The sequence below is a fragment of the Branchiostoma lanceolatum genome, chromosome 10, assembly GCF_035083965.1.
Source record: "Branchiostoma lanceolatum isolate klBraLanc5 chromosome 10, klBraLanc5.hap2, whole genome shotgun sequence".
Lineage (NCBI taxonomy): Eukaryota > Metazoa > Chordata > Leptocardii > Amphioxiformes > Branchiostomatidae > Branchiostoma > Branchiostoma lanceolatum.
The window spans coordinates 4,301,275-4,314,529 of record NC_089731.1 but is presented as its reverse complement, the minus strand read 5'-3'; the positions used below and the strand labels follow the sequence as shown (position 1 = coordinate 4,314,529).

Below are 13,255 nucleotides of genomic sequence, written 5' to 3'. Positions count from 1 at the left end.
TCTCGTCCGATCCATCTGTGGGAAAGTTAAGCACAGATGTCATCAGAAAATATGGGGAGCATCTAAGAGCAATTACGAAGGGAGACTTTCGGAGTATTTCTATTTTGGGGGTACTTATAACTCAGTGATTGTTCCATGAATACGATCATTGTAAACGGGTTATCATATTAAAATGTAAAGACACAAGCATTCAAATGGAGTCTACCAAACTCAAATTTCCAAACTTTTATGCCGAGCATAGCTAGTGAAATTCATACCTCATAAACCGTTGCGTAATTCGCGTTGCCCCATATTTGCGGGTAGACGCCATCGGGAGGGGATGCTGCAGTTCCTTGTGGAGGGCCGCTAGGTGGCGGTGCTGCACTGTCATCATCAACAGAGACCCCATCTCGCAGGTTTTGGTAATGGGAGTACACCACAAGGACGCCGTAGATCTGATTGAAAGAAGAATTTCAACTAAAATGGAGGTTATAAACCTAATATCAAGTTCAAAGTATTCATCGGCTATGGCAGTAGGGACTTGTAGTAGAAGTAGTCGTAATATTGGAACTGGTAGCAGACTAGTAGATGTACGGTAGCAGTTAAGTAGTAGACGCAGTAAAAAGTAGTAGTAGCAGTAGTACTAGCGGTAGCAGTAGTAGTATTATTAAATTGGGAGTAGTAAAATGATCAGTAGTAGTAGTAGTAGTAGCAGTGTTACTAGGAGTATCAGTAGAAGTAGTAGACATACACTGTAGTTGAATGCGTACCAGTAGTAGTACTAGCTATATAGAAGTAGTAGTACTATTAGAAGTAGCAGTACATGTAGTAGTAATAGTAGTAGAAGTAGTAGTAGTAGTAGTAGTAGTAGTAGTAGTAGTAGTAGTAGTAGAAGTAGTAGCAGTAGTGATAATTCGTAGCAGAAGTCGTAGCAGTAGTATAACTAGTACTAGTAACAGTAGTACATGTAGAACTAGTAGTTCTAACACTAGTAGTAGAAGAAAGAAGGAACTATAATCCGTAAAGACTTTTGTTCCCTAGACGTACCACAAGACCGAGAATCAGCAGGTATATAATCCAGGCAGGGATCAGAACCTCGGCTCCACGGGCGAAAGCTGTGATGACGATGACGATGATGAGTTCCGTCACCAAAATGATGACGACAAACACAACCCACGCAAGCAGCAATATGCTGACAGCCTATGGACAGATATGCAGGATTGGTGTAACTTACAGTATAAACAGGAATTCGAAGATTTCATTCCTTTTTGAAATGCTTAGAGTTTTTGCGGTGGCTTTAAGTTTGCTTTTAAAACAATAGTAGCGCTACAGTCATAGGTGGGTAAAAAGCTTCGCGGTGGTTTTAAGTTTGCGTTAAAGAGTTCACCGCGAAAACCGCGAGCATAAAACAACCGCGAACATTTCTGTATTTACAGTATTCTATACTCGCCTTGATGACGCCATAGATCATCAGCCCGTCGATGATGATGGCCACGACGTCGATGGTAACGCCGGCAGCGTCCGTACCGGAAACTAGAAGTAAACACATCTTATATTGTAAGCATCATTTTCCATCCATGTATGTTACTGTATTTACGTATCAACCTCAACCCTGGAAACATGTTGTGCGTCGATCCTCTTCAAGGCGACCACCTGTCCAACGCGACCGCTTTTCCTTGGTCCCCCGGTGGTCGCCTTGTGCAGGTTTGAATGTATTCAGAACGTAATGCGCATATACGTTCATAAGCCTGCTATTTAAATCTATTATATTAGTAGCTGCCGAGTCTCTTTTGTCCTCTTTCATCAACGGTACGTTGCAGGAGAGTAAAAGCCGTTGCATAAGATATCTATTTGGACACAACTATATGAACCTATATACTTACGTTCTGCAGGTGTGCTTTTATATGTTTTGTACATGTATGCAGCTATCACGTGATATTATCTTTAAACCGGCGTCACATAGCAGGAAAAGGCTCGCCCGATGAGTCTGTGAGCTTTATTAAAAGGACATCGTCGGCAAGAATACAAACTGTTCGTTACATAGGAAGCGTAAGAAAGGAAAGCAACCACAACGTCTCTGACTATAAGCACTCTTGTACAATGAATTGCCATACTTTTATCTCATGTGAATAATGTTAAGTTGTTTACCTGGGACTCCGAGCGTTGAGCTACGACTCATGTTGCTTGCCTTGAAACCGAGGTCAATTAGATGCAGGATCTGACGGGAAAGGATAGATGAATAGTTAGTATGACAGAGAGAAAGAGAGACAAGAGGGATAGGCGGAGAGACAGATTTAGATAGTAAGATAGCGAGAGAGAGAGAGAGACGGAGAGAGAGACACACACGGAAAGAGAGACAGAGAGAGACAGGGAGAGAGAGAGGGAGAGAAGCCCAGAGAGAGAGACATGTATGTGAGAGAGGGTATAGGCAGATAGAGAGAGAGAGAGAGGGGGGGAGAGGGAGAGAGAGAGAGAGAGGGGGGATTTAGACACAGAGAGAGATGTGTGAGAGAGGGGGATAGTCAGAGAGAGAGAGTCGAGAGAGGGAAAAATTTAGACAGAGAGAGAAACATCTGCGTCTGTATATATAGTCGGCATGAACGCCCTTCGATGTAACACACCACTTTACAGAAGTACATAACCTAGAAGAGTGTGACTTGTGAATGAAATATTTTAACATGCTTGTTAAAGAATTCGAAGAAACATAGATGAAACATTGCGCCCACCGAAAACAGGACCCCCACGACGATGGATCCCTCCCGGACCTTCGAGCGGCCGCAGCAACAGGTTTCGAGGATCGCCATAGTGTTGTTCTAGCGGCACCTACCGGACAAGGTCTGCCCTGCAACACACGTACAGACATAATAATACATATTACAAGATGACGACAAATACATAGTTGTCTTACACATTATTTGATCCGAAAGGTTTTGTTTTTCAGCAGTCATACGAATTGTACACGTATAAAGTATTGGCGTTTTATTAGCATTGTCTCACATACATGACATAGGGTAAATCGTATGTGCCTATGCTAAATGTTGTCAGGTAACGTAAATCAACATCTATCAACATAATTCCACTAGGGTACATAATCCCGCCACCCTGAAAAGATACATCCAAAGTTTCCGAACAGATCTCCAACCCAATGTCCCCCAGTATAATCTACTCCTGTGTGTCTTAACTGTGCATACCTGGGATCTCTCAAACCTGGCGGATTAATGTTAATGACGGTTACAATACGCGTATGGTGTACCGAAAACCCCTACGCGAGACAACGTTATCGTAGACCGAATTCGTCACTATGAATCATTTTTCGCATGCGTTCCACAATGTATCACTGTACGCTGATTAGGGTCAATGGTTCACTCCTGACAGATTCTCTATATTTGAAACAAGATAATTTGTGCTGAAAGTACTTCCAAGAACAGGTACTGGAGGACTTCAGTACATTCTGAAATGTGTTTTCTAAATTCTCACTAATTTTCATTTCGACTTAACGAGCACAACATGGAATACTGAATGTTTTTATATTCCCTAGTAGTTGGGTCTCGAGCAAACTGACAATGCATAATGTCAATACCGGCTGATGCCCAATATCAATGTCAAAATGACGTTATTAAGAGTGAAGATCTTCACATTTTCTAGACCAGTTTATATATGATTACCTCTCAGAAACATCGCCCCCCCCCCTTCCTAACGCTAACACTAGTACTACGTGAAGACTACTGAACACTGACTATTCTAGCCATGCTACCGCTCTATCTATCGAAACGTACACATCAGGGCATTGTTGCCATGCAACACATAGCGTTGAAATAACTAGGAAAATCGATGTATAGAGGGTAACCATGAACTCTAAGCCTTGAAAACAAGAAAGAAGACACGTCTACCTTTAAAATAGTTCCTTTCGGGGGAAATGTGTAGCTTGTTGGACGCGAAACACCTGGGCTGGGGCGTATTGAGCTGGTGTATTTGATAATGTGTGAAATTGACCGCGTCTATTGTTGTGTATGTTGTGTTCGGAAACGCCATTGGGGCTTCACTGGGGGTTCTGAAAATGCAGCTTAACAACACATAAATTCAATACGGATGGCAAGGTGAGATATCGTACTGGAAACAAGACAAAATAAGATAAAGGAACCGAACATACAAACACACACACACACACAGAAAGACAGACAGACAGACACGCCAAAAACAATACCTCCATTTTTCTGGGAGGTAATAACAAAGGTTACATTTGACAGCTATGAAGAATGTGTATGCTTGTGTATGTATATACATGTGCGTGACTGGCTCATTAATAATTCAAAGCCCACGCCACAACACGTGCCCATTATCTCAAAGAGTCCCTAATGCCATTCATAAATCAACGCGCTGCGGCCATTTTAAGCCCCCCCCCCCCTCACTGAACCCGCGGCACGAGCGCTGGCGGCGTCGCTGCGTCCTAAACTAGATTTGTGCTACCCTTGACTTTATAATAATGGGAATATCATTCAAAAAGTACAAGTATGACCAAAAAGACAACAAAACACACAAAGCTTTAAAACATTCGTTTTTTGTCCATGAAATTCGTTGAGTACTTTGTCAATTCTATCGGCCGCAGCGACGCCGCCAGCGCCCCGCGGGTCCAGTTAGAGGGAAGCTTAAATGTCCTCGTTTGACAACCGCGCGGGATCGCTGTTTGAGTTTGGGCAAAGATTACGTCAGGCCGGTGGACCCTGACAGTTTTACATAACTCACCTGAACCCTGTGTGACAGGTACAACTACTTTCAGGCCGAGGGACTGAGAGGCACCAAGGTAAGATAATAAGTGTTCAGTGAAGTTTCGACAGGAAATAGACTTCTGAGTTACTGCTGTCATGTACGACTTGTTGGAAGAAGTTTGAAGTATCTGTACTGTAGCCATTTAAAAGACTATGTAAACAAGATCGTCATGTCTATAATGGCCCCTCCTTCTAATAAATGCAGAGTAGAACTTCGTTTAATAATAGAATCACGCTTGGTAGATATTTGTACGATTATTATCTTACTTCAGACTGAAAGATAAAGGTATGCATTACAGTGACTCTTTGCAACATTTTGGGAACTTATGGCTAAGTGGACTTTGATAGATTTGGTAACCGGCAACCCTGGAGCACCGCTAAAATAAACCAATCAATATCCCTTTACGGCGTAACCAATCGACAGTCGCCAAATAATGATTTTCAACCATGCATAGCTTCATTCAAACTTGACCTAATGGTAAGGGAATCTTTTAATATTTTCTAGGCATATGAACGTCCCAAACGCACAACGTTAACGTAACGTCTCAAACGAGGCTGATTGAGCATGGTATGCTATGTTGTACACAGCGCCATTACTGTCAATAAAATTAACCCCTAATCGAAGCCACCGTGGCTATACCAGAAGTTGTCAAAATGTAACATCGTTACAGCATGAAACATTCTAACTGTATCAATTAATCACAATAACGTCTAAGAGGCTATATTTATTGTTAACATGTATTGATGATATTAAGTCCCCCTCCCAAATTGATACACGTCTAACAGAACAGTTTGAGTTGTTGACAGTTAAAACTGCTGATCTGTTTAAAGTAGAAATCACGCCCCAAAGAAGGTGGCCTGACCGCCATATTGTTTGTTAACTGATAACAGGGCGGCATGAGGGGGACTTCACGCTTTAATTATTAAACTCTCAACTAACGGAGGAGCACCACAGATTGTTTGAAGGAGCTAAATGCTAAGTGTGTCGCAGTCATTGGGGTCTTTAAGTTTAAGTCTAGGGTTTAAGGCCACGCAAGCGTTTTATAACAGCACTTTTACAATAGTTTCCGGTCCTGGAGTTACACATTTAAAGTTTGAAACGCACTAGTATTTCGTTTCTGTGTATATGCTAGGAGGGGAGGGGATGTTATCGTAAGTGTGTACATGACAAATAAGCAGTGCGCGTGCGTGTCTAATGGTCAGTTATCCTTAAGGTCGCGAGTTCGAATCCCGTCACTGCACGACTAATGTGCTACTGAAAAGGGACTGTGGAACATAAGTCGTGATTCACAATTACTGCCCTACAAAAACTACCTGAATGTACGATGTATAAAGTGTTTTACAACATAGCGTAACGCTATAGTATACTTGTACGTATCGTAATTCGGTATCAAAATACCGCATATCTCCCGGGAATGTTTACCTTCACCACTTCTACCAGAAAACACAAAAAATGATATTTGTGATTTAGAATAATGCCTTCCTTTATTTTGTTTTTCAGACTTTTTAGAAGGCGGTGGCCGAACCGTCGCAATGGAAAGGATCATACTGTCCGTTCTTCTGTGCCTCTGCGCTATCGCTATCCCGTTCACAAGAGGACAGGGGTGCCCTAGCGACTGTAGCTGTAACTCCAACCAACTCTACTGTGATAGCAGCGGCCTGACGAACATACCCGAAGGGATACCGAGTGACGTCACTTTCGTCCGAATCTTCGGGAACGCCATCCTTCGGGTAAACTCGGGAGCCTTCGTGGACCTCCTGCAGCTACAGAGGTTGTATTTGAACGATAACGGCATTCAGAGCATCGCACCGGGAGCTCTTATGAATCTCTCTATGTTAGAACGGATCCAAATGAAGGGGAATCAACTCACAACGTTAGAAACGGACACGTTTATGGACCTTCCACAACTGCGATCTCTAGATCTCAGCAACAATAACATCAGCCGAATAGAGGCCAGCGCCTTTTCAAATCTCCAAAGCCTGTCATTTTTAAAATTCACGAACAATGACATAGTCACCATAGACGGAACTGCATTCCAGCAGCTGGGTGATCTGACGGACCTATACTTGGCTTCAAATAGCATCGTTGACATACCATCACAGGCTATCCAGCAGTTGCAACGTCTTCAGTACCTGACGCTTCAAGATAATGCTATACAGGTTGTAAGAAACGACTCATTCAAAGATTTAAAGGACTTGATGTTCTTACAGCTAGAGGTAAACGATATACAAGAGATCGAACTAAACGCGTTTTCGGGGCTCACGAAACTCAGAAAGCTCGTTCTACACAGCAACAGCATCACTGCGATCAGTGGAAATACCTTTGAGCAACTCGTAAGCCTCACCAACTTAGACTTGAGCACCAACATGGTATCTTCTCTAGCAAGCGGGTCTTTCAGCGGACTTGTCGCCTTGAGTGAGCTACGCTTGGATGAGAACAAGATAGAAGACGGAGACTTGACCGAACACACTTTTGAGAGCTTGAACGCGCTCCAATCCTTGCAGCTTGCGAACAATCTCCTTACAGCAGTACCGAAACATTTACCGCAGGGTTTAGAGACATTGCAGATGTCAAACAACAAGTTCACCACGATTGGCTTGACCGACTTTCCTCTCCTCAGAAACCTGACGTACTTGTACCTCGCAGGCAACCCTTGGAAGTGTGACTGTAATTTCAACGACTTTAAGAAATGGATCCCAACTGCGGCGGTACTTCAAGACAAGGAGCTGTTTCAGTGCGGGGTCTACTGTGAAGAAAACGACGGGTGGTACGTATCTGAACTTCCGGATGGCGACCTGTCTTGTAGTGACGTCACCGTACCGTGTACTACAACGCCACTACCCACAACAACTATTGCAACCACCGAAGAGACAACTACAGCGCCTCTGACCAGCAGTGAACCTCCTACAACCAAATCTACAACGATATTGCCTACTACAAAAACTACTACTATTGTTGCAACCACTGAAGAGGCAACTACACCACCACTGATTACAAATAGTGAACCTCCTTCAACCAAAGCTACAACGATATTCCCTACTACTTCAACTCCGTTTGAATCTACAACTAAGCCCATGGCAGAAACTACAACCAAGGGTATAGCTTCAACAACAGATAAGCCGATGTCCGAAACGACAGCGTTGTCTTCAACAGCTAATAAACCAGTCGCTACAACGCCGAAACAGGGCGAAGCCACGACGGCTGACGAAACAACTACGGAAATTACCGAGCCCACGCCGACGACTAAACCGAAGATCACCGACAGTTACCCGACGAAACCGACGGTGATTGCCGACACGACGAAGTACGTGCCTTCAACCAGCAAAGAAAAACCGACACTTACTACTATATTAACAAAGACTCTATCCACAAAGCCACTTTTAAAACCGTCCGCATTTCCGACGAAAGACCCCTTTCCGCCAAAGACGCCCACAGGAAAACCTATCACAGATGACCCGAAAGCACAGGCTAGCACGAGGCAGCTAAACACCGGGATGGTGGCGGGCGTGGCTGTCGGGGCGTTCCTGGCTGTGGTTCTCGTGTCCGGCGCGATTTTCCTGTTCGTGAGGTCCAGTCGACGCGGGTGCGCATGCGCGACGAAGATTCCAGAGGACGCCCTGCCCATCCAAGGGAGCATCATGATGCGCGACAAGAAACATGACGTCACGACGAAGGAAGGCGTTAGCAACCCCGCGTACACTGAGCTGTAGGCTGGATTCTGAACTAAAACAGTTTTTAAATCATAGCATTAAGTTTATCTGTCGTGTTGGTAAATGGCATTATGGATAACAATTGAAATCTACATAACCGACATTGTGCATATGCTTTTACAGGCTATTACTACTAAGACAAACTTCAACCTATCTGGTACACAGAGCGATATTTTCTATGTACTGTTGTCATGTCCGACTCCTATATCTATGTACATAGGTCAATTTCTCCATAAATCATTCGAAAAGCGAGACAGAATTACCCATACATGACTATATATTGTAACAAATACACTGGTTTCGAAAATATTTTGTACTTAGAATTATAGGATAGATTAGCCTTGTAGAACAGATTGTTAATTTCATGCCTTACATTGTACCATGTACGATTGTTGAGCAATAAAGTTCACTTCACTTCACTTGTGAAGATTGGGACTTAACCCCAATTTGCGGCTTATTCCATCATGTCAGCTTTATTCACGGAATGGACCCATCTACAGCTACTTCCGGGACGTGACGTTTGAAACACGTGAACTGCAGCAACGCGTCGTACGTGCCAGATAACCTGTGTCGCCCTCCGTCTCTGTTCAATCACGGTCGGGCGGTTGTCCCGAATGCTAACTACGTACTTCATTCCTCTTGAAAAAAAAACCTGCCTCGAATCCATTGACAACCATGGAATACGCGAAATCAGTTATCATTTGCAGGGTGCACAGGACCAAAGCAACATTCTACCCCACCATCTGCTTGGAGATGACCACTAATAGTGACTCTTTATGAGCGACACCTTGCGCTTAGACAGTGACCTGCACGCCAGTCTCAATCTAGCAGCTGCTTCATGTGCGATGAACTACAGAGGCGTTTCCTATCTTTGTTCTCAGATACTGTCGCAGTTTTACTAATGTAAAAAAAATCAATATTGACACAGCTGGAAGCATTTAGCCACCATTTTGCTCGAAAACAAGCTGAGTGCAGAAGAAGTAATGATAAGCAAATGTCGCACTTCCGACACAATTAGACATGATAGCAGATAGACGTCATTTCATAATGGAAAACGCACATTGGCAAAGCAACGATTCCTAGAAATCGAGGGAACCCTAGCCTGTATTTTTGTAAATACTTCAATTATTGCACGTTCTCTTCTTGTCAGATTAATGTCATTTCATAATGAAAAAACGACACTGGAAAAGCGACGATTCCTAGAATTCTAGGGAACGCTGTATTTTTTTGTAAATACTTGGATTATCGTGCCTTCTTCTAGTCAAATACAAATCAACGATGTTGTTTTTTTGTCAGAATTACACAAATTTGGTTCTCATTTGATTCAATGCCATCCATATATAACAACTTCAAAGGATCAGTGACATGTACTATGATGTAGTCCAGTGTGAACTGGGAGTTGTTTTTTGACCGATGTTCGAAACAAAAGCGGCAATAAAACAATTATGAACATAAGTTTTCAATCTGATATCTCGGTTCTGAGTTCTGTTCCGATGTGATCTCTAATATCGGCCCGGGTTTGTGGTCACTACTGTTGTAGATGCATAAAAGAAGGAAATGGATAATAAGATTAGAGGATATTCTACTGTGCGGATCAGGAAAACTAAAAAACCAAAGTGGAAAACTCTTAAACTTTAACTCCTCCTAGCCCCTACTCGCACTTGGAGCATATGGTAGCCACAGAAATTGGGGATTTCACACAGGGGGAGGAAAGCTTCTGCTTTTAACAAAACAAATTTGTTACGTAAATGGCCGGAAGGAGAATTAAGCAACCCTTTATTGAATTATATCTTAATGGTACTGCATGGTACTAGGTTAGCTCCTGTGTGCTTTAGATCACTCTCTCACAGATGTCTGGACTGTGTGCTAGAGCAGGCTTTCAAACATCAGAAAGGTACGTGAAGGCTTAGAATGAGTGCTAGTTGTGTACGTAAACGTTTAGGTACGTCTCACACGTTTTGGTGTATAGGCCAGGGCAGTGCACATATCCATCTAGCCACGTTTCTAAAGCCATTTGGCCACATATTTGTACAGGCACTACAGGGGCTATTCCACAGGTAGTGGCGTGTAGGACTGTTATACTCTTTGTCATACCTGCTAGGAGTGTAAGAGGTGTTTCTATTCATGTTTAATTTTTTAGTGTTCTTGTTAGTCAACTACTCACAAACAATACACTTGTATGGAATGTTGTATATAGGAACAGCTAAGTTATATGTGAAGCATCTCAATAACAATATCATTGCGATGTCGCACACTCAAAGCTGGTATCCGTGAAGTTACGATAATATTATTTTCTATGACGTTACCAGAAGTTCATTTGTCAATATCTCATCTTGTAGTTTATAAAATTCATTACGTTCTAACTTTCCTTTACGTTTCTTCTTACCTAGGAAGCATGTCTTCTGCAAAAGGCCAGAATCCTTTCTTCATTGTCTTTGTTACTTTCATCTTGCTGACCGGCCAGCCTGTCAAGCCCTGCCCGACGCCGTGTATGTGCGCATCACACCAGCTGTACTGCCAGGCCGTCGGTCTCACGTCCGTCCCCTCCCCCATACCGCCTGAGACAACGTTCGCTATGATATCAGGAAACAACATCGCCTTCATTCAAGCGGGTACGTTCTCAGTGTCACACGACAAGCTTGAAATCCTGATTCTGAAAGCAAACCACATCCAGAATATATCTTCCGGTGCCTTCCACGGGTTGCAAGCCCTGCGTCGTCTGGATTTGTCGGAAAACCTTCTCGAAGTTGTTCGCAGCGAAAGTTTTAAAGATCTCCCGATGTTGGAACGGCTTGACTTGAGTGACAACAAGATCTGGGCATTGGAAGAAGCGGCTTTCGCAAACCTCCCCGCGTTTCGGGCTCTTGTACTGTCGGGAAACGAGCTGATCAACATGGCTGAGGACGTTTTCGTACTGACAGGGAACATTCGCGATGTCAGTCTCGCTGACAACATGTTTTCTGCCGTTCCGAGCCAAGCACTACGGAATCTAACAAACCTCGAGTGGCTCAACTTAGAGGGTAACAATCTGACGAAGCTCGAATCACACTCCTTCCGTCATTTCGGTCGTCTTCAAACCCTGAATCTACAGAATAACAGGATATCAGACATTGGCGCACACGTTTTCACAATGCCGACTCTAAAACAGCTTTATCTGTCCAATAACAACTTAACCATTCTCCACAACAATACATTTGCCAATCTCTCTAACTTGTTGAAGCTAGATCTCAGCGAAAACAACATCGGATCATTGCATAGCGACTCCCTCCAAGGGGCAGTTTCTCTTCAAGTAGTCTTTCTTGACGACAACAGCTTAGAAGCCATCCCAACAGATGTGTTCGGTGGACTAGACCAGCTTGTCAGGCTCAGTTTGAAGAGAAACTATCTCACATCCATTCCGACAGAACTACCACAGAATCTAAGAACCCTCGAACTATCTGGGAATAGATTCCAAACTCTACAACACATTGAGAAGTCGTTGCCACCGGGGCTGCTGTACTTGCATTTGAGTGACAACCCTTGGAAGTGTGGCTGTAACCTTGTAGAGATGCGGTCATGGCTGGATAAGACATCTCTGGTCCAGAGTCACCAGCGTCTGACGTGCTCGTTCCCAGGATGCACAGAGACCATGTATATTATGGAGATACCGATAGACGCGATGTGTTCTGACGTCACTTGCTCATCTCCAGCCATTCCCAATCCTACATCTCCTGTACAACAAAGTACCACGGATCCACCAATAACCAACCCCCTCTCTGTACAACCAAGTGCAACCGATCTATCGACAACCAAATCCTTCTCTGTACGACCAAGTTATACCGATCCACCGACAACCAGCCCCTTCTCTGTACAATCAAGTACCAGCGATCCACAAACAACCAATGCCAACTCTACATGTCCTCTACAGGTACAAGCAAGTACCACCGATTCACCGAATATCAACCCCCAATCTACTAGGACACCCCCTACTGTACAACCAAGTACCACCGATCCACCGACAACCAACCCCATCTCTACATCTCCTGTACAACCAAGTGCCACCGGCCCAACGACAACCAACACCAACTCTTCCTCTTCTTTACAACCAAGTACCACCAATCCCCACTCTACGTCTTCTTTACAACCAAGTACCACCGATCCACCGACAACTAATCACCGCTCTACATCTCCCGTGCAACAAAGAACCACCGAACCACTGACAACCAACCCCCTCTCTACATGTACATCTCTTGTCCAACCAAGTACCACTGGTTACGATCCAGTGACAACCAATATCCATTCCATACCCCCTGTACAACCAAGTACAACTGACCCACCGACAATAAACACAACATCTCCTGTGCCCATTACAGCACAAATCGCTAATGTTTCACAACAACCGGTTAGACCAGAGTACTACATCATTAACGGTATGCCGTTGGTTTCTGCCTGTGCTGTGCTGGTAGTGTGCACATGCGTGGCATTGGTGATGTACTATTGGTGCAGGACCAGGGACCGTCGCCAGGCGGCAGTCGTACCCAGCGACGCTGCTAACGCACAGGAGAACGACGTGTAGCGTTCGGACTGGCTTGAGCAATGAAAGAACATCATTTAATGTTTACTTTGCAATCATCTGTATGGTTTTATTGATAGACTTGCGGCGTAACATGCATGTACAAGAATCATGTTTTGTTAGCGTTTAGTCGTATCTTGGATATTGGAGAATGATGTTAATCGTTTTGTCTTTGTGTTTGCGCTATCATTGCTGAAGACTGAAAAGGTCCATTTTTGATAGTTTTCACTGTGTGCACATGTGTGTG

At 43.8% G+C, this 13,255-nt stretch overlaps 2 protein-coding genes and 1 long non-coding RNA gene across 3 annotated transcripts; 2 read left to right on the top strand and 1 right to left on the bottom strand.

Moving 5' to 3' along the window:
- Positions 1–2,143: 2,143 nt before the first annotated feature.
- LOC136443538 (uncharacterized) lies at positions 2,144–3,975 on the bottom strand. Its single transcript, XR_010757167.1, has 3 exons — positions 3,870–3,975; positions 2,706–2,821; positions 2,144–2,197 (listed from the first exon to the last, which is right to left on the bottom strand). It is a non-coding gene; the product is annotated as an uncharacterized lncRNA (long non-coding RNA).
- Positions 3,976–4,765: 790 nt separating this feature from the next.
- Positions 4,766–8,564, top strand: LOC136444024 (leucine-rich repeat-containing protein 15-like). Its single transcript, XM_066441432.1, has 2 exons — positions 4,766–4,780; positions 6,247–8,564. Exon 2 carries the CDS (start codon positions 6,279–6,281, stop codon positions 8,454–8,456), a length of 2,178 nt encoding a protein of 725 aa, XP_066297529.1. The 5' UTR covers positions 4,766–4,780; positions 6,247–6,278; the 3' UTR covers positions 8,457–8,564.
- Positions 8,565–10,851: 2,287 nt separating this feature from the next.
- LOC136443871 (carboxypeptidase N subunit 2-like) lies at positions 10,852–13,011 on the top strand. The gene has a single exon (XM_066441242.1). It carries the CDS (start codon positions 10,852–10,854, stop codon positions 13,009–13,011), a length of 2,160 nt encoding a protein of 719 aa, XP_066297339.1.
- The last annotated feature ends 244 nt before the right edge of the window (positions 13,012–13,255 follow it).

What these genes read in the sequence shown, in the direction of transcription:
- LOC136443871 (XM_066441242.1), top strand. Translation starts at nt 10,852, where the DNA reads ATGTCTTCTGCAAAAGGCCAGAATCCTTTCTTCATTGTCTTTGTTACT.
- LOC136444024 (XM_066441432.1), top strand. Translation starts at nt 6,279, where the DNA reads ATGGAAAGGATCATACTGTCCGTTCTTCTGTGCCTCTGCGCTATCGCT.